The following is a 21,730-nucleotide window of genomic DNA, read 5'->3' as shown; positions in this document are numbered from 1 at the left end:
ATATTGCATTATTTTTATAAAAGATGTTATTTATTTGAGCGAGAGAGAGCGGGCGGGAGAAAGCACAAGCAGGGGGAGGGACAGAGGGAGGGGGAGAAGCAGGCTCCCCACTGATCAGGGAGCCCAACTCGAGGCTTGATTCCGGAACCCAGAGATCATGATCCGAGCTGAAGGCAGATGCTTAACTGACTGAGCCACCCAGGCACCCCAGAAAAATTGCCTTATTATAAACATAACATAACAGCTAAAGATGCTAGATCTTGGGAATCTCAAACTTTTCTACCTAAACTTCAAAATGTGCCAAACATCATTTTCATAGGAAGGGTTGCAATGGCAATGTGGAAAGGAAGTACTAAAGGAAAGACAAAGAAGGGTGGAAGTACACAATTCTAAGTGATTTTTATAGCAGACGCTTAGCCCAAGTCAGCAAATAAATTGCCAACTGACAAGAAACTGGCATCCGAACTAAGCAAGTTTCTCAGGCCAAATGTCCAGAAATAAAAGAATGCTGGTGGAACTGAATAGGCAGGGAAACCACAATAAGCCACAAGTTAGCTGGATATTGTCAGACTTATAAGGTCCAGCAAAGATTTACTTGCCATATTGTATAAAGGGTGAAGTCCCACTCTCTGAAGATGATTGAAAAGTCAACAATGATGGAGCAACTCATGTTCATTCATCATATGTGTCTATTTCCGTAAAATTCTGTTATAAAATCAATTTGGGATTTAAGGGACCAACATCACAATCTCAGGGAGTTTGTTCCATATAAACCATCTGGTGGAAAAGTCCTGATGAACTATGTGGTGATGACAGGAATCTCTATAAAAATCCACAAATATGATGTCCAACACAGACTCGGCCCTCAAGAGCACACGTACACAAACACAAGGGAGATGGTGCACGCAATGGTAACACAGATACTTTACTGATGTCCATTATGGGAAATCAGCACATTTCATGCTCAGTAAATTAGTCACTAATATTGGTGACATACTGACGTTATCTGATCAGTGTGGTTTTCATGCCATTCAAAGCACCGAAAGCATGGTTGAAACCCTTAGGCAGAAATTCCAAGAACAACACCGTGATTTGAATTTTCATGAATACAATCAGGCAACTGGTCTGTTAAGTGCTGAAAGACACTGTAAATCTGGCTATCACGATGTTAATAAACACCTTTTGCTTAGTGTAGAGAAAGATGATGGAGAGTGTAGGGTGGTTAGTGAATACATTTTGAACACTTGCACTATGCCAGCTCCTATGCTAGGCAAAGCACGGTGTCTTTTTTCAAAGAGCTTACTACCTAGTAAGGCATCTTGCAATTTAGAAATATAGTTATATTGATAGCATTTATACATACTACATAAAATAAAGATGCTTTCTGGGGACCACTGGTTGATTGGACAATTTTCTATGTAGCTTTCAAAGATTCTGATTCTGGATCCATATTGATTTAAAGAATCAAGATGTTCAATCTATGATATCAAAATAACAAAAAAAACTAAATCTTGGTTCCAATCACATACATTTTTTTGGATGCTAGACAGACTTTTGTCTAATAATTAGAAAAATGAACTGCCAATATTAAAGTGGTGATTTACTTTGGTCTGATCTTCCCAGATCCTACCTGGATTCCAAACATTTCCAAATGGCTCTTCCCACAAGTTATGGGTAACTTGGGAATTCGTTCTCCTGATGCTACCAGCAAAAGGTAAGTAATTATTCTATTGGTAAAAGACAATGTTGCCTTTGTAAAATCGATCAAGCAATTGTATAAGGTTGGGGTGTTGAGATCAGTATCAAAATAAGCATGGATTTCAGTCAGGTAGTTGCCACTTTGATGAGCTTCAGTTAAGGTCACATTAGGAAAGTTGGTAAGTTTCAAATGTGTTGATTGCACATGTGGAAGGACAAAACAAGATTCTTTTGCATCCATGCTTTCAATCTGCAACTTGGGGCCTGGTGGGGGGCGGTTAGAGACCTGGAAGATGTTAACTTACTCTCCTGTATATGCCTATTTTGTTTCCAGTTCACTTGTAATCACTCTCTGAGAAGAGCAATAAACACTAAATATTTAAGGGTAATGAAAATTTAGGCTGAACATCTACTTGTATGAACACGGCATGGGCAAGTTTTATTCTAGCTGCTCAGTGGTACCAGTGTCTGCGACTGTACATCCCACTGAGAAATATAAAGAGTCCCAAAGAGTAAAATTAAGGGTAGAGAACATCTGACCTCAATCATGGGCGTCAGGATAAGAAACGCGTAACACATATGGTCACAACTCAAAAGCAGTGATCTCGGGGTTACTGCAGACAGAGCATGGCAGCTGTTCAGTTGGACATCTGGATCTCTGGAGCCAGAACGGGATTGTTCTCACATGAGATCAGTCTACGAGAAGCTCAGCCCATCTTCGGTAACGGTTTTGAGAATCTGATCTCATCTTCATGTAGCGCCCAACAAATGGTAAATTTCTACATATACATAAGATCCTTGTTTCTGGAAAGTAAAGGTTGCCCAAAAGCAAAATATTAAAACAAGAAGGATCATTTTGGGGTTGTATGGCTCTGTCCAAACTGACCCTTCACCTTTAGTGCTTACACTCAAAAGAGATTGAGGATAATGTAAGGGTCTTGGCTGTCTGCCTGTATTATTTGATATCATCTAAATACATATAACTTTTTACCTACTTTTTAAAAGTTCAATTTCATTCCCTTTTCTGAGAAGAGCAATAAATAGCAAAATGTTGATGGGTAATGAAAGTTCAGCATATGCAAGTCTGGGTTAGTATGTAGGTTTAGTTGTCATCAATTTCAAATGGTGTATTATTAACTATTATAATTGGTAACTAGGAATTATGAAGTATTTGTATATTTAAACATATACATTCAGCTAATAAAATTTATCAGTGCATCAAATAAAGAAATTATATTTAAATTCTTAAAAATTACAAGATTAAGACTGGTGATACATAGAGAAGACTTTTGGATAGACATTTGAATTAATGGAAATAATTTCTTGGGTGGAAGGCCACCAGTGCGAAGTAACTTATGAATGTAAGTATGTGGTTGGCATAGTCCCTGTTCAACAGTGGAAAATTTTTCTAAAGCAGATCACAAAAGGTGTAATAAACAGCATTTGTATACTTACGTAGGCTTTTTTTGTTTTTAAATTATTTATATAACTAGTTGGTACAAATCCCAAACCATAAAACAACTGGGGTTATTTTAAACACAGTTTGAAGGGTTAAGCTGTTTGCTCAATTTACTTGATATTGCTATTTATGTAAGAATTGTACATCAATTGCTGTAACGGGCTGCAATTGGCTGGGGTGGGGGCTTAGCAAAGGCTCTGAATGGAGTCTATTACATTACTGTAGTTGCTCAATAAATAAGTACCTTTCCAGAAAAACACACTTACTTTAATGTTATGACATAGTCTAATATTTAAATTAATTGTTCAGAAACTGAGAGAAGTTCTTGAAAAGATTTAGTTAAGATACTTTAGAATTGGAGAATTCTGTGTAGATTTCGATTTAGTCCATTCCTAAACAAATGAGAAGTGGAAACAACTTAATTTCAAACAAATATTTCAAATTATCAGTCACATATAATGGGGGGAGAGGTACAACATGTAAGATAAGAGGCCAAGACAAATTATATATGGCCATTAATCATCAGTCTTCCAAGGACAAAGAGATGGAATGATGCAATAAATCCCTGATCGCAGTTGGAGACAATGAGGGAAAGGTGGATGAGACTTAACTGTTCAGTGGTCATCAAACCAAAATCTTTCTTAAGCTGATAGTGTCAGAGTCTGGAGATGTTATTCTGAAACACAGCCTGGATGACTATGCGCTACTGGAATAGATAGAACAAAACGAAACTGCACGTGAAATGAGAACACAGAGCCAATGTCCCAATTCAGGCTGCTTCCGAGCACATGGGAGGAAGGAAAAGCAGGTTCAGAACTCAACCCTAAAGAAGTTCACACCGTTTTGATAATCAAATACCTGTTCTGCATTCCAAGCCAGAGAGAGGTGTACACCTATAGGTCCTGATTTACTTGGATGCCTCCGTGATGATCCTGATAAATGGGTGAAGAGTTCTGGTTAATAGAAGTCAGCCCGGCAGAGCGGGTGGGGAAGTAACCTCGAGTGGTAGGTAAATCAAGTATCTTTGGAAGCTGCTTTAAGCCCTCCACCTGGGTGACCCAGAGGACTGGAGTCATAGCTTGGACACCTGGAAGAATACAGAATACTGGAAACCAAATTTTAAAAGGGTACCCTTGTATATCATGTGCAAAAGAAACCACATTGTTTTGTTTGGGGATAGGAACTAAAGCTCAAAGGCAGCTATAATCAAGTGAACCTTTAAGGCATGGCTCTTGAACTTGAGCATTCATCAGAATCCCCTGCAAGACTTGTTACAACACATTGCTGGTCCTGCCCCCAGAGTTTCTGAATCACTAGGTCTAGGGGTGACCTGAGAATCTGTAGTTAACCAGCTCTCACGTGCTGCTGCCACTGCTGGGTTGGGAACCGCACTTTGAGAACTGGGAGTTTAAGGAATACTGGACAAAAGGATACGGATCTTACAGAAAACTAGGACTTGTTCTCAATGGAATCTAATCAGTAAGTTTACATGCAGTTAAAATAAAAAAATGAGCAATGACCACCACCGTTACTTTGCAACAGTCAAACTAACCTCACAAAAGACTTCTCCAATGGAAAAAATGGGAAACTCTTTCCACGGTACACATTGGCTTTATTGGCTGTGGTCTTAGTCAAAGCACAGAATGAACCTTGGCCAGCAGCATGAGGTCTCTCAAGCTTGCAGCTGTTGAGAGGAGGCTGCTCTCCCAGTGACTCTGGGCAGGAAGTGCCTCGTTAGAACCGATGCATCTATTTTATTCAGCTCAGAATAAAAAAAAAAAAAAAGGCAAAACTCCCTAGGTTTATCCAAATTTCTTCTAAACTGCCCAACGTCCCAAAGCCACCATATCAGATGGTTTTACTGCCATGGCTGCCTGACTTCTGGTAACTGACAGCTTGAGGTTCAGAATGATGGGAAGTTTTCAAAATGCGAAGCCATCAATCAAGCCTGTATCTTCACTCACAGTGGGCTTAATGATAGCATAAATAAAATGGAAATCCAAAATGACAGACAAGCACCGGGCACTCAGACTGAAAAGCATCTGAAAGGAGGCCCCTTTCCACCTGGATCCAAACTGCTAGGGAGCAGTCCACAAAGAACGTTAAAGATTAGTGTGACTTGCATCAGAAAGAGGACTCAACAGTGTGCAAGTTCACGGCACTTCTCGCCACGCCGCTTTCCAGGACCCGGCATCAGATAAAGGATGCAGTGCTACCGCAGTTCTTTTTTCTTTCAAGTCAACAGTTTAAAATGTGTGTTGTTGAAGGCAACCCAGCCTCCTCTGTGCTCATATCATTTTACAGAACTCCTGCCATCCTTCATTCCCTTCTCCAGCTAAGTGTTCAGCAATAATGGACAAACGAAATTTAAACTAGCATTACCACTACCCTGGGGATAACACTGAATACGAGTTATGCAGTATGATCTGATAATGCTTGGCTTCAAGGGCTGGGGGAGAAACAAACACAAGCACCACCTTGTAGAGGGGATATATTAGAAACGTAGAGTTTAAATCCTATGTGCAACGTGACACACATTTTGGGAACTGCTGTTTCGGCTTTCAGGTAAAAAGGTGACATAAATAGGTTCTCCTGATAGATGCAGTACATATAAACAAATACTGCTCTAAAAAATAGCTGTGAATCATCACACAAGGGTGAAGAGAAACAATCTTGTTTTACCAAAGGGAGGATTTCACCCCTTGTGAACAGACCAGCCTATATCGCTAGGGAAAAAAAAAATCGATTAATTACTCATCTCACTAACTCTATGGTTGCCATTTATCCTGATGTCTTGAAACATAGGCACAGGACAAGCAGGTAGGACTCTGGTCCACAGGCTGGCCCAAGTGAAGGATATAAAGCTGCTTACAAAGATCCTTGAGGAAATTACTATGAATCGCAGAGAAAGAAATGAGAGAATGAGAGAGAGAGAGAGAGAGACACCTGGAGGAAATATTTCCAATTGAAATAGAGTATGTCAAGAACAAAGGGAGATGCACTATCTCGAAGTATAGATTTTCACCTTGTCGACCAAGTGTTTTAAAAATCATTTGAACTCCCGGTGGCTTTGTAAGAAAAGCAAAAACAAAAGGAAACTGTAATTTGATAGAAAACCTGATACTGTAACATTTAGACTTGTCCTTTTTTTTTTTTAAAAAAAAAACCTTTTAAGAAAATATTAAGTCAGAATAAAAGGAGACCGTCCATTAGTGACTAATGAGCATATAATATATTCCTCCTTTCCCTCAAATTAAGATCTTTTCTTACTTTTAAATTATAACATCTGAACTGTTGGTAGGTTAATATCCACTAATTTTGTTTAAAAAATATTGCTTCAAGCCAGTATTCTGATCTTTTATATCCCGTCGAGTATACAGCTGACACAGAGCTCCAATATTTAAGGGTAAATTTAACTTTTTAAAAAAATTTAAATAATGCTAGTCAAAATGCTTTACTAAAGAATAATGTATGAAAGGATGTCAAGTCGTGGGGATCTATGGAGTGATGACAGAAGACAGTCTGGGCACGAATGTCCAGCATCTGCCAGTCTGAGAAAGACAGGGCATTCATTCTGGAATGGCAACTGTGTGACTTAAAACATAATGTTATTGTTCGAATTACAGGCGAGGAGTGTGGTATGGCTCTTTTTTGAGTATGGTAGCATTTTTTTTTTTTCATGTTCCCGCCTCTGTGCTCACTGGTACAAGACTCTACCTTTTGAAAGGTGGAGGTCATCGGATTACATATTGTTCTGACTATCCTCCTGAAAGGGAACTATCCTGCTGCTAAGTTTAGAAATACAGTATTTTCCAGCAGAGAGCGAGGAAACAAGTTCTCATCCACAACTGTCACATGGCTTTGTACCATGTCAGAGTCAAACTGTGTTACAGAAGATACCCAGCCACAGAAATATTCCACCACGGGCAGCCAAAGACACTTGCCATTTAAATCCTTTTGCAATTGGCTGGCCCCGAAAGACAGGCAAGTGCTACAAGCCTCTGACAGTCTGCCCCCCTCACTGTAGGTCGTAGTTATTAGACTTCAAAGGCCAGTGGTTGGGGCTGATCTAGTGAATGCTATGAGTGACCTGAGTGGGGTTTGGATTTAGGGAGGATGTGGGCCTAGGTGTGGACAAAGCAGGAGACGCTAAGCTGGGGGCAGATGAGGTTAGAACTTGAAGGTCTGTCTGGCCTGGTCTCACCAGAGCAGAAAAATTGGTTTACTTTGTTACTAATCAAAAGCAAGGGAGACTTCTCTGAAATTTGTTTGGGGGCTTGGAATCTACAGTTCTGTTTCTAGATGTAAGCATTTCTCCTAGCCTTAAATTAGATGTGTCGTGTTTTGTACGGAAATGGAACTAAATGGAATCTTTCATGGTTTAAATTTCTTTTCTCAAATAGGGATAAGCTGATGTTTTTATTGCTAAACATTTGAGAACTTAAAAGTTGAAAGATGTAACTATTTTTATATCATACTTTGGTGCATGAAATGCCTTTATATACAAACTTTCCCAAATTTACTTTCCAGCTTACGGTTCATGGTTTAGTTTTGATCCAAGAAAACCAGATGCCTTTGTGAGGGCAGCTTCCTCATTTGAAGGTCATGAAAATCACAAATTTTCTTTCTTTCTTCTTAAAATTAAATTGAGAGGAAATACTGGGATAGTTTGAGGAGAGGGATGTAAGAATCTCAGAAAAGGAATAATTTACTCAATGATCACTCCTATTCTTGGCTATTATAGGGATATGGAGTTGGGTTTATAGTACAAATCCTGAGAAGAACAATTTGAGATTCCTAAATCCTTCTAAAAAAGGGTTTGCTAAGTAAATATACCACCTAATTATATGTAAGAATTGGGTCCCATTTAAAAAATATTTGCTATTTAACTATAAGGTTCAATATAGATTACAGAAAAAATAACAATTACTGTGACTCTAAATACACTATATATACCATTGACCAGAGCCTCAAAATGGAAAATGCATTTACCTTACTCGAAGGGATAAAAATGGAAAAAAAAATAGGCTTGTTTTCTTAGCTAGGTAGGTAGGCACTTTTAACCCACATAACCTTTAAATCCAAATGTCTTACATGTACTGTTTTGTTAAGCTACAGATTTTATCTCTTTTCTTAGTACAAATATGTAAATTATAACAATAAGAAAAGCTGGTAATCGATTCTGGGAAACTGGATGCATAAGATGTTATATAACCAACTGGTTTCCAACCTTTAAATCAGACACTAGTCAAGGAAATAATAATGTTAGCCAATGGGAAAAACATCCAGCCAGATTTCTCCCAGCTGTGTTTCTCCCCTCTGTGGCCTTCAGTAACTTCAGTGGAAGTTTAGTGTGTTTAGGGAGAAAGATGGCCAGAAGAATCAAAATTATTATACCAAAAAGGTCAATCCTCAAATTAAGTCTTGGACCAGGCTCACTGCAAGAATAAGGTTAATACCTTCCAATGTCCCATTACTATAAGCAATATGGCTGACCAGCCACAACTCAAATGGGGCTGATATCACGAGTTATCCTGCCAAAGGGGTGAGTGAAGGAAAAACAGTTGCTGGCTTTGAAATGTACAAATCAAGCTATTAGTGTTTCCTTAGCATTCCTTTTGATTTCCAACTTGAGCTTACGGTGACTGCAAGAGATAGGAAAAATCCTCAGAAAAGACAGGTCCTTGGATTTAATTCCATATAAACAGAGGGCCAAGGAATTTTGACAAAATTGTTTCTCACAAAAAGTTGACTTTGCCTTTGAAGTTCTTGTGTGTTCCATATTTAAAGTCAGACACCTTCATTCATCCAACAGTAGCACAGGGCCTTCAATAATATGATATAATGCCTTTTTTTTTTTTTTTCCCAGATTCAAAAAGGTCTTTCATGAGATCCCTCTCCATTCTGTTATAAAAATCATCAGCTAATATGTTTTCAAGGATTTGCCAGGTAAATAATCTGTGTTACCTTCAACTTTCAGGCCTAACTGGCCTGATGTAATTTTTTTTTTTTTTTAATGGCCACAGATGTGTGAACAGTGTTTTAAATCAGTTCCTAATGAAAAGAATGGACTGCATGGAGTTCCTCCTGACACATCAAGGGAAAAGCTATTTAACTAACTTTTATCCATAGGATTTAAATAAAACCTGTTACTATTCTCCCTTATTTTCTCCCCAGTTAGTCATTTCGATCCAAGGAGATAAAATAGTATAGTGTTGGTTAAAGCATCAGTGAAAATACTGACCTAATTTCTCACTAACCCCCATATTATTCCAGTGTGACAGAGGTTCTGAGAAGTACGGGGACTGGGAACCGCTCCTTCAAAAAGGGTTACTCCCACTGAACCCCACATTGCTCATTAGCACATTAACAGCTTGAAGTCCTGAGGTTAGACAAAACCAAACCAAACCTGTTTAACGTTGTCTAATGCAGAATTTCTCCAGCTAGCCTGAACACATCACTCCTTTTTCCATGGAATCCCTAATGCCAAACAAACTGTGGGTCATGCACAGCTGGTTTTGTGTCTCTGTTTTCCTTCTTAGCACAACTACTGGCTCCTAGTAGGAACTCAATAAAAGATTTCGGTAATGGATAAATGATAAAATGCATGGCTGTCCTCTCAGAGGTTATGTAGATTGTGTTAGGTAATTTTTTGAGATCAAAGATCTCTGTCTTCTGCAGTGAGCACTGGCACTCAAGTTCAGAGACAAAGAGTGCCGTTTCTTCTGGACATTCAAGTATAGTAAGCGAGTAAAACATGGGGTTGTGGAAATAGAAGCATCTTTACAGCATGTGAGAAATCTAACAAGCAAGTATACGTTAACAAACACAAAAGGTAATTAGGAAGGTATTGCTTTATTGCCCTTGTCCCCTCTGAAGAACATTCCCTAATGGCCCAGTGGGATTCAGTTCCTGGATGCTTTATTCTTAGTTAGCATTTAACAGAAATCTTTCTCCACTGGTAGGTTAGCATGTAAAAAGCAGAAGTTCTTAAAAACACTTTGACGTTGATGAAGGCTGAGATGCAGAAAGTATATAGCGCCAGATTATATGGAGAACTCTTGCAGAGCAAATCTCATGACACAGGAGTTTGGCAACTGTGCATTTGGTCAGAGTAAACTGAAAGACGGTCCAGAATACGACTGAAGTGACTGCAGTGAGATATTTGGCCACAAAAAGATAAATAAATAAATTGTGCTATGAATTCTTTACAGTGTTCTACAATTCAGGTATCACTTGTAAATTCTTTATTGCTATTAAAAATGGATGATTGGAAATAAAATTTTAAGATACTGCATGTAGTAACAGACTGCTGAGATGATGGGTGTAACAATCCTGAGCGTTTATAAAGTGGACTGTCTAATGTTATATATGCATATCTCCATGACATGTTATAGCATGTGAGAATTAGGGAGAAAGCTTTTTTAAAAAATCAATGTATATAAACACTCCCTGAATCTAAAGTGCTGGCAACTTCTACCTCAAGGGGAACTCGTTGCCCTCCTTTTTAGCCAGTCATTTGTAAAAAAAACTCCCAATTACAAATCCAAATTTTGTTTGGAAAAATGTGACTGACCACACCTGAAGAATGAAAATGCAAAGTGAAAAGTATCTCTCTTTCTCTGCTGGTGTAAGTTGCCATTCGTGAGCTGATATTACCTGAATTGATTTAACTTCTACCATTCCCAAAGACCAAATATATTGTTCTTTCAGTCAGTGTTTGGCAATGCTGAAGCGAAGAAGCTGCGGATATGCCTGCGCAATAATCTGGGCCAAACTGCAACAGGGACAGATACGCTGTCATTTGTAAAACACTCATGTAAAGCAACGAATTACATTTTGCTTTTATTGCTTTCATAGTCCTCTTTCTTAGACGGTGGACTTGTTCCATCCATTGGTAAACTTGTGGCATCTTCCTTGATTGAAGGTGAATCTGGAGTAACTGCTCTTTTGGTAAGTGCTGGCAAGGTGAGAGAAAAGACAAAAATAAACCGAGATGAACAGAACCCCCAGGCTGACAAAATTGCAAGTAATCACTGTATCTAACCTAGTCTTCTGTAAACTTTACATGGACTAACAGACCTTCAATGTAGGAATAAACGCAGTACGTTTACTGTATTTTGGAAAACATCTATTCATAGGATTTAATTTGGGAGGGATATGAAGAGTATCTCAGAGCAGGAGATGTGTGTTTGGTCAATATACAATGATACAAAGCACACACACAGTGTTGGAGGGAGAAATCTTCAGGGCCTTCTTTTTACAGAATCTTCTTTGTTACACAAACTAAGACTAGATCCGGAATCTAGGTTTACTGTCTTTCTACAACCACTTACCTGTCTTTGAGGTCCGGATGGGCATGTCCCACTACCTATGGGAAATCCACCTGCCTGATATCTAATCTCTGATGCTTGCCCATCCCTTACTTTCTCCATCTTAGAAAGTGACACACTCATCCCCCCCAGCCCCGGTTTCTCAAACTTTGGTTCCCTCCTTCCTTTGTCCTGTCTGCTCCACCCATCCCATTTAAGGGTAAATTCTGAAGATTTTACCTCCCAAATTGACCCCAGGCCTCCAGCTCTATACCATCTCCATTTCTATCACCTCAGCCCAAGCCACCATTTTCTCTTTTCCTATTTTCATTGTGTCCCCTTCTCCACACCACAACCAGAATTATCTTTCAAAAAGGTAGATCCGATTATGTCACTTTCCCACATAACCCCTCCCCCCCAATCCTCCAATGGCCTCCCAGGAAACTCCGAATAAAATCCAAACATCTGACTGTGGCTGAAAAGGCTCCTGTGGAACTTTACCTCTCCTCTCCCTCTCTCTCTCTCTCTCTCTCTGCATCCCCTTTTCCCCCCCTCACTCAGAGCTCCATCTCTCTAGAAGACCATACCCGATTCTTCTCTGCTCTATCAGGAAAGCTCTTCCCACCCAATTTTAACTCAGCTGATTCTTGCCATTCAGGCTTCAGCTCAATTGTAACCTCCTCAGAAAGGAATCTCCTGATCACTGAAGTAGTCTGGTCCAGGTACTTTCTATCATTTTACCGTCATAGCACCAAACACCATTTAAAATTATTTGTTTACTTGCTTACTGCCTGTTTCTTCTATGGGATGAGGTGACGTTTTCTGTCTTGTTCACTTACTGTATCCTCCCTGAGGCCAGAGAGCCTCCTGCATAACCTCTTAGTAAATACTGTTTGAAGAAGTGAATACACTTACGGGATTTTTAAGAGATAGGCAATTGGGGATTTTCTAGCTGCTTTCTAGAAAATATCTACAGAGTACCTTGTGAATCGAAATAATCAGAACTCAGTTATTTCAAAATATCCGACACCTAACTGGTCAGGGAAAAGATCATCACACACACAAAAGTCACTATCACATGAACTGAAAATATAAAAAATGGAGAGACAAATGTTGTGCTTCCATAAAATAAATAAATCCTTAATGGACAAGAAAACAATTTTTTTTTTTTTGCCTTTATCAGTACCCTACATTTTGATTGTCATAAATCTTTGGCATTTTATTCTGCAAGTCTGAGGACAAACTACATATGAAGCAGTTCAGTTAGCCAGTGGATCCTGAGGTACAACATGGAAAAGAGTGTGCTGTTCTTGCTGTGGAGAAATAATTTTTCATCGGAGGGACTTAAACCCCCACTAAAGGCACTTCAGAACACAAACTGAGAACAGTAACTTTTCTTTTCATAGCAATGTAAACTGAGGTAAGAAAGCAAAAGAAAGTTCCTTTTAGTAACTTTCATTGACTTGCTTTTTAAAGAATATCAAGTTAAATTAATATGTAAGATTCATATTCAAATCCTACAATAATCTGAAGATAACTTTCCCACCCATCCACCTCTTGAAAAATCACAGTCCTTTCTTTTTTGGTTTGTTTATTTTAATAAACGTTATTGACAACAGTTTTAGAATTATAGAAAATTTGAAATCTGCATTTATTCTTAAAATTTAGTTTAGGGATACCAACTCCACAAACATTTGGCATTTTAATCTCAAAGGACTCGAGATTCGAGAAGTCATCAGATTACTACAGCCCTCCCTCAAATCCAGTCTGGTCCCAGCCCCAAGAGTGAGGGCCCTGTCTTGACAGTTGTGTTCCTTTAGCCTAAAAGAAGCTATACATGGAGACTAGTGGTCAGTCACTACTTATAAAAAGTAAAAATGACAGTTTCAAAAGCTGGCATTATAAGTCTCTCTTTCTAAGCCCCCACTGTCTAGAGGCTGAAGGTAATGGAATCCAAGCCTTCTAAAAGAGTGTCCTGAATCACGGCCATCACTTCTAGCCAGCCAGGATAAATTTGGTAGTAATCATGGCTCTAAAATAATGGATTTCTGTGTTCCTATTTCCAATGGTAATATAAACTTAAATTTATACATTTCTTCCCTTCTTCCTGGCAGAAGGAATCTACCTTTTCTTGAATTGACCTGAACTACACAAAGCTGACATAAATTACAACTTAAAACAAACTTTCATTAATGCTGGATCATTTCAGAGACCACAAATTATGCAGTATTTTCCCATTTCCTTTGTTTTTTCCATGGTCAGTGATTCTACGCTTTCGTTTGGTCACAGTTTGACAGGGCACCTAAGTCAGCAGAATGAATGCCTTCGCATCTACGGCACAGACAAAAGGGCCTCGTCCCGTACAGATCCCAACCTGAGTGAGAAGGAACCTGTTCTGTGGGCTCATAAACTCACGTCTGCCTCAGCACCTATGGTTACGTACTCCTCACGTCTCTGTATAGGTCTAAACTGCTCTAAACTCCAACCCCCAGCTTTCGTGTTCCATTCAGAAGGCAATGAGAAAATCAAACACTTGCTGGTTAGACATAAAAGCTGGGGTGTTGTTAGTAGCATTTTATTTTTACAAGATGCCTTTTCAGCCAAAGTGTGCATACACCTATCAAATAGCATCAAAGGGCTACACAGAAAGGCAGCAGCCTCTTACCCCATCTCGTCCAGTCCCCCAACCTGCACCCCAGAGTCAAGCACAATCAACCCTTTCAGCTTTTTTGTGTGTGTTTCTTTCAATTTTTGTAAGAAAGAGAAGCTTATATGGCTATTTTCTGACTTATCATTTATAGACGTATTCACACCCATCCACTTCCCCTCACCCCATCCTCCTTGTATAGTTACATTTGAACTTCTAGTTGTGTCAATAGTGAGTATTTATAATATTATGTAAATATGGCTCACACAGACCTAATAAGTATACTATGACAACATTTCTTTTCTTACCCATTTTTCCCCTAGAGTTATTAATTGACCCATGTTTTTATTTTTGCTTTTTATTTGCTCTTTCTCTGTGACTATCCTTAATTATTTCTAATAGCTCAATGAGATCTGCCATATTCTAAATGCTCAGCTGAATCAAATAACCTGACATCTTTATTTTCTAAAGATTTTCCTAATGGAATCTTTCCTTTCTTCCATAAGGTTGAGAGAACTAAACATGAGTGTCCGGATTAAAAGTGACCACCCATCCAATAGCTAGAAAAGTGAATAAAGTAAGTCCTGCAGGGAGGCAAATCATCACAAAACTCACTGGGGTTCAAGAGAAGATCCTTAAATGTCGCAGGGCTGGGGGTTGGAGTGTTAGTAGTGGTGGAGAAGATCACTTCAAAGGAGTGGAGGTCAAAACAAAAGGACGTAAGGTTTTTCAACAGCAACATTAGATTTTGGAAGAGAACAGTGTAATGACTTCAGAAGGAAAGTCACTTTCAACCTAGATTTTTATAGCCAGCCAAAGTCTCGTCAAGTGTGAGCGGTGGAAGAAATCTATTTTCATAAATACAAAGACTGAAAGCATTTACCTCCCTTTCTTTGATGTGCTCCCACAGAAGAAAGAACTGAGACGAACAAAGGAAGGCATGCGTTCTGAGAAACCTGGGCATGAACATAGGAGGGGGTGAAGAAAAATCTCAGGATGACAGCCATGCAACAGGTATGGGCTGGGTGGGCCCTTCTAACCTACTCACTCCTGGCTCTTGTTCTCTCCTCTCAAGACTCGCTAATCAGGTACTATTCCTTGAATCTATTGAAGAGATTTTCTAAATATCTTTTCTCTTCTATTGTCCCATTCTTTTTCTTCTATTTTCTTCTATTTTCTTTGTGGTTTTCACAACTTTGTCTTCCACCTTTCTAGTTTTTCATATTTTACATTTCTGAGACCTCTTATACTGTGTTCCTTTTTCATAGCACCTTGCTCTTATTTTTAATGGATGTAATATTTTCTATCTCTGAGAACATTAATGATATTTTAAAAGACATATTCTGTTCCCTGTATGATCGATTTACTGTAGGTTCATTTTTCTCTTTGTTGGTTTTGACATTTCTCCTTCTTAATCTTGGAGGTTTAAAAGAAGGTTAAAGAAAAATTACAGGATAATTTCTGTAAAAGCTGAAACTGTTTGTGCTACAAAAATGGAGCACTATTCAGGATGATCCTGATCCACTTCTAAAATACCACATTATGAAAAAACATATAGAAAATTCAAGGTTCCGGAACGCCTGGGTGGTTCAGTCAGTTAAACGTCTGCCTTTGGCTCAGGTCATGATCCCAGGGTCCTGGGATCGAGTCCCACATCGGGCTCCCTGCTCAGCGAGGAGCCTGCTTCTCCCTCTGCCTGCCACTCCCTCTGCTTGTGCTTTCTCTCTCTCTCCCTAATAAATAAATAAAAATCTTAAAAAAAAAAAAAAAAGAAAATTCAAGGTTTATCAGAAAAGTAAATAAGAATAACTATGATCTCTAGAAATAAGTTTAATTCAATCATTTAAAATGATTAACAATAAGGTACCTATGATTAAATTTTTAAAAGTATCCTTGGAAGCATGGAGGTAGGTATGGAGGAAAATCATAAAACAGACTTGTCAAAAAGAGGAACAGTAAAATATAAAGCTATGAATTAATAAATTAATTAACTTAACAATAAGTTAATGAAGAGGTTTAGTTTTTTTTTTTTTTTTTTTAAGATTTTATTTATTTATTTGAGAGAGAGAGAGAGAAACAGCATGAGAGGGGATAGGGTCAGAGGGAGAAGCAGGCTCCCTGCCGAGCCAGGAACCCGATGTGGGACTCGATCCCAGGACTCCGGGATCATGACCTGAGCTGAAGGCAGTCGCTTAACCAACTGAGCCACCCAGGCGCCTGAAGAGGTTTAGTTTTTAAGCTGGATTTTTTTCAGTCCAGATTTTACAATGTAGACTATAATAAGTACTTTCATACCCAAGTTACATTCTCAATGATATTTTTTCCTATTCTTATTTAACTTTGTTTCCTTTTGAGCCAGTATTTATATAGAAACCTATGGCTTCCTGTGAGGAATGTATCTTAGAGAGATGACCACAGCTGGTCATGAAATGCCACTGAGTATAAAGCTGGATGTCATTTCTTTCACTGCTTGTCATAATAACAGTAAAAAAAAAAAAAAAATTCTAAAAATCTTGATGTTTTCCCTCTAATGTCTCCTAACCACTATTTCCTAGGTGCCTTTCTAGGGAGCCTTATGAAAGTCATAATGGGAAAGTGAAATAGCAGGAGAACAATGACCTCTGTGCCCATATCATGGTGCTATTTATCTCCAGGCTCCCGAATGTCTTAATGGGGGGGATACTATGATGTTTGATGATGTTTTGTCCTTACTCTCCGCCTACATGTTCACATGCATCCAACAGACCTGAGGAAAATTTTCCATTTCTTCGTATGAAACACAAAACATTTGTGTATGTGTATATCAGATTCTGAGGTACCATAATTGGCTTGAGATACAATCTACATTGAAGGGCAGCTGCCAGATTAGGATGGCAGGGGTTTATGCAGACATAAAAAATCACTTAGCAAAATGGTTAGGACAGGAAAGAGAAAATGTTCAGCCTTTGGAATAAAATAATCATGATATAATGAAAACCAAACCATTTATCAGAAACTGATAAATATTTATTCAATGAATCCATGAATATAAATCAGCAAAAATGAGAGCTATCACTTTTGGATCTGACCTACTTCTTTGTGGCTTATTTTGGTATTTTATTTTACAGCAACCTACATTTTTTAAATGACAGAGTTGTCAGTTTTAATATACAAACTCTATGTCCATGGTAAATTGAGGAGCTAAATAATTATTTAAATAAGAATCCATTAAATAATATTTGAGATCCAATGGTTTGGATAAAAGTGGACTTAAAAAAACTCATATATTCATTCATCTAATATTAATTGAGCATTTACTATGTTCCCAGTACTATGTAGGATGCTGAGGAAACAATGGTGAACAAAATGGACATCGTTCCTTTCATCACAGAATTCATTTCTTTGGTAAAGAGAATAATCACTAAACAAAAAGTCACTCAAGTAAAAAATAACTCCATAATTATTCTAAGAAGGGTTTTAAAGGAAAATTGTAATGTGTTATGGGCACTCACAATAAACACCATATTTAAAACCATAGGTTCCAAAGGCTTCTTTAAGGATATTACATACAAACTGAGACTTGAAGAGTAAGTATAATAAGGAAGAAGAGAGGTAAATGGTGGGGGAGGGTATCCTGGATTAACAAACTCACACCTTGTTCACACTGGTAACATTTTATCAACATTTAAAGTATATTCACAGAATGAAATCTAGCCACTAAGAGTATTAGTGTTCTTATTCTTTGCACAAGATGATATATTTCTGAACAGTTCTATGAAAAGATTTTCTACTTTTTGATGATTTAAATTTTATAATAATATCATCTAACTGCCTTTGCCCACTCATCCACAGTTACCAGCAACCTCCACACAAAAAATTTGCTTAATTAAGATTACTACCTTGGGTGATTCATTTTAAGTTTTTCTGAGAAGTGTAACGTCTAAAAAGAAGATATTCCATACACTTTTTAGTAAACTGGGTAACATAAATGTATCTGGGGGGCATTATTTGTATAATTCATAACAACAATTTCTTTAAACTCCTAACACGACTATTACTATCATGTACTTGCCTTACATTTTAATCTTTCTATGAGTTGCATTTCCTTAAATCCAATTTAAAAACTGGTACAGGACTTCATTACTTACGATTCAAGTGTGAAAACTGTGGACTAGACAGGAAGCGACTGTGATCACGCCAAGAGAATGAGTGCTCTAACCCATGAGCGAGGGAACTTTCAGGAAAGAGTCTGTCATCCTAAAACAAAGAACGCAGCACTTCAGTTCAATGATTACAAAATGTAAGGATCAGGATTCATTTAAATGTGCTGAAAATGAAATTGAACCTACTATATGAGCTATGTTATACAACAATTTAATGGTAAAAAAATAAGTGCACGCTAAAGAAAATATTACAAAAAAAAAAAAAAAAAGGGAGAGAGAGAAGGAAATCACTCATGGCCATAACAGCATGACATATTTCTTTTGAGTCTTTTTCTTCCTGTGGCTTGGTTTTGTAAATGTTGTTATAAAACTGTGTTCTTCATTTATGTATACTAATACTCTGAACACTTTTGAAGTCACTATGTTACCTTAACCTTTAGCTTATGTGTTACTCATGTACTATCTAGTGGATAAACTATGGTTTCCTCAGCTATTACTTTATTGGGCATTTAGGTGGTTTCCAATGCTTTTCTCCTATAAATAACAATGTGAAAATATCTTTAAATATATAACCTTTTCTATATTTAGGACTATTCCTTATAACAAATTCTTAGGTAGAAATACTGGGTCAAAAAAACCCAATTTGATGTTTTTAAATACACTTAGCTACACTGCATTCCATAACGATTATACCAATCCTCTTACTCATTCAACAAATATTTAATACATAAACAAAGATGAATATAGAAAAAGGCCCTCTCCTCATGGGCTGTATGAATGTGTTCTTGTACCCAAATCTTAGCTGAAAATGGGAATTTTAACTACAAATAATTTATTAATTAGATTAAAAACAAATGCTTTAATATGTTTTCTATAATAGTGAACTTGCAGTTTTTTTTCTCTTGGATGTGTTCTAATTATTTACACTACCCTTTACTTTTTTCTTTTTTTCACTGATTCATTCATGCAACAATAATTTATTGGGCACTAAGTATGTGCTGGTCAAAGAGCAAACAAAACACTGAGGTATACAGTTATGAAACCTTCAGGCTTGCAGAAGAGAAAGGCACCAAATAAATAAACTATGCAAAATATAATATAATGAAAAATTACAATGAGTGCTAGAAGAAGAATAGGAAATAGTTAAATTTAGATTAGAGGTCCAGAGGAGGCCCCTCTGGGATGTGACATTTAAAGCAATATTTGAATGCTGAGTATGAATCAGCCAGGCAAAAGCTTACGGGTGGAGGATGAGAAAGTGGGAGGCAAGGGGGAGCAGGAGATGGTGGTCGGGGAATGATGTCCCAGACTTGTGTGAGGGGCTGAGGTGGGAAAGTTTGGTGTGTTTGAAGAACTGAAGGAAGGTCCCTTGGCTTCGGCACACTAAACCAGGGAAAGTGGTTACAATGAGATCCAGAGGTGAGATTTGGATTTGGGATTTTTTTTCTTAGGTACGATGAGAAGGCACTCAAAGGTTTTAAGGAGATTTCTATTTAAATTTTAAGGAGATTTAGGGGCGCCTGGGTAGCTCAGTTGGTGAAGCATCTGCCTTCAGCTCAGGTCATGATCCCAGGGTCCTGGGATTGAGTCCTGCATGGGGCGCCCTGCTCAGCAGGAAGCCTGCTTCTCCCTCTGCCTGCTGCTCCCCCCTGCTTGTGCTCTCACTCTCTCTCTCTGTCAAATAAATAAATAAAATCTTTGAAAAAAATGAATAAATTTTAAGGAGATTTAAATTTATATTTCTCAAAGATACTCTGGGCTCTATGTGAAGAGACTGAAATAGCACAAGTGTTGAAGTGGGAAAACCAGTTTAAAAACTGTAATTGAGGATGACCGTGGGGCCAAGGGAGAGGAGGGGATCAAGAATGCTACCAGAGTCTAGATGAGACATCTGCAGGTTAGGTGGCCCCCATGGATTCCTCCCAAACTTTGCCCCACAGAATAGGGCCTCATGCCACAGGACCATTTGATGAACTAGTCGTCATTCTCCGTATCAAGTACCAAGTTTATATTTTATTTCTTTGTCACATATGTATGTATGCAAATGCAAAAGAAAGGCCAAAAAGAACAAGTTTATGTATAGTGGTAAAGGCCTATTATTTCTGAACTAAAAGCATGGACATTATCCTCAGATAATTCAAGATCATTAGCCTGCATGTACCAAGAGGGAGTTTAGGTCTATTTAAGATGAAGGCCCTGAGTGATTTATGGTTTTTACTAATTATGGGGATTTCATAAGAAACTAGAAGTCATTCAGTGTACGATGTCTGGAAAGGAAAGGATATACATCGTGTCCCCAGTGCATTCCAGTAACTACTTTGAATGAGCTGACATGGGGCAACTAAAGGTGGGGCCAACAGAGCTAGCTTATCACAGTTCAGACACAAAACACTTAAGGCCTGGATATGGAGTTGGAAGATGCACAAATGAAAAGGAGAGTTATGTCCTCAACCGGTGCTAGAAATCTCCATTTAATTAAGCGTGGTTTCTATGAAGCATGAAAGAGAAAAGCATAATAAATGGCTTCCCACTAACAGATGCTTTGATCATTATGGGCCAATAAGAAAAAGAAAAAATAAGGGAAGCAGTGGAGAGAGCAAGAGGGGAGCTGTAGGTCTCGGCGTTGTGCTGAACGAAACACAGTGCAAAGACAGCCTTAAAATGGGCCTACCAGAGGAAGGATACAGAACCCGAAGACATTCAAATCCTATTCATCCTTCCCAAAAGACATGGTTTTAAATTTCTAAAACAAAATCAACTGGTATCAAGACGTGAGTTATATGTTTTCTGTTTACAGAAAAAGAGTAATTTATATTTTCAATGACAAAACCAGCTTACTAGCATATGACAATTAAAATATTTTAGCAAATTTGGAAAGTACAGAAGAAACTGAAAGAAAATAATGCAATAAATTAAAAAGTAGCCTACTAGCCTAATTTAAGGGTATGTTTTTGGATTCTTTTTTTTTTAATTTTTTATTGTTACGTTAATCACCATACATTACATCATTAGTTTCTGATGTAGTGTTCCATGATTCATTGTTTGCATAAAACACCCAGTCCCCCATGCAGAGCGTGCCCTCTTTAATACCCATCACCAGGTTAACCCATCCTCCCACTCCCCTTCCCTCCAGAACCCTCAGTTTGCTTTTCAGAGTCCATAGTCTCTCATGGTTCGTCTCCCCCTCCGATTTCCCCCCTTCATTCTTCCCCTCCTGCTATCTTCTTCTTTTTTTTTTTTTTTAACATATATTGTATTGTTTCAGAGGTACAGATCTGTGATTCAACAGTCTTGTACAATTCACAGCATTCACCATAGCACATACCCTCCCCAGTGTCTATCACTCAGCCACCCCATTCCTCCCACTCCCCCCCACCACTCCAGCAACCCTCATTTTGTTTCCTGAGATTAAGGATTCTTCTTTATAAATACCTTTTTGTCTTGAGATTACCATTTGTTGACAATTTTATTT

General features: G+C 38.1%; 1 protein-coding gene and 1 long non-coding RNA gene across 7 annotated transcripts in view; one reads left to right on the top strand and one right to left on the bottom strand.

Moving 5' to 3' along the window:
• Positions 1-21,730, top strand: part of LOC118002571 — a 76,249-nt gene that overhangs the window by 14,262 nt on the left and 40,257 nt on the right. For 4 of the 6 annotated variants that reach the window (XR_004677068.1, XR_004677065.1, XR_004677063.1 and 1 more), the window contains exons 3-7: positions 1,624-1,714; positions 9,027-9,106; positions 11,018-11,110; positions 14,623-14,693; positions 15,027-15,130. This is a non-coding gene — a long non-coding RNA (uncharacterized LOC118002571). The remainder of the gene's footprint in view (positions 1-1,623; positions 1,715-9,026; positions 9,107-11,017; positions 11,111-14,622; positions 14,694-15,026; positions 15,131-21,730) is intronic. The other 2 variants (XR_004677064.1, XR_004677067.1) reach the window with 2 other exon arrangements.
• CEP128 (centrosomal protein 128) overlaps positions 9,994-21,730 on the bottom strand; it is a 394,017-nt gene continuing 382,280 nt past the window's right edge. The window contains exons 28-29 of the mRNA XM_034993083.1: positions 18,244-18,352; positions 9,994-11,117 (exon numbers count right to left, since the gene is read on the bottom strand). Coding sequence (XP_034848974.1) covers positions 10,990-11,117; positions 18,244-18,352 — 237 coding nt within the window. The 3' untranslated portion in view covers positions 9,994-10,989. The remainder of the gene's footprint in view (positions 11,118-18,243; positions 18,353-21,730) is intronic.

Source organism: Mirounga leonina, unplaced genomic scaffold (assembly GCF_011800145.1).
Source record: "Mirounga leonina isolate KUSES-001 unplaced genomic scaffold, KU_Mleo_1.0 Mir_82, whole genome shotgun sequence".
Taxonomy (NCBI): domain Eukaryota; kingdom Metazoa; phylum Chordata; class Mammalia; order Carnivora; family Phocidae; genus Mirounga; species Mirounga leonina.
Note: the sequence above shows the minus strand (reverse complement) of the source record. Positions and strands in the feature narration are given on the sequence as shown.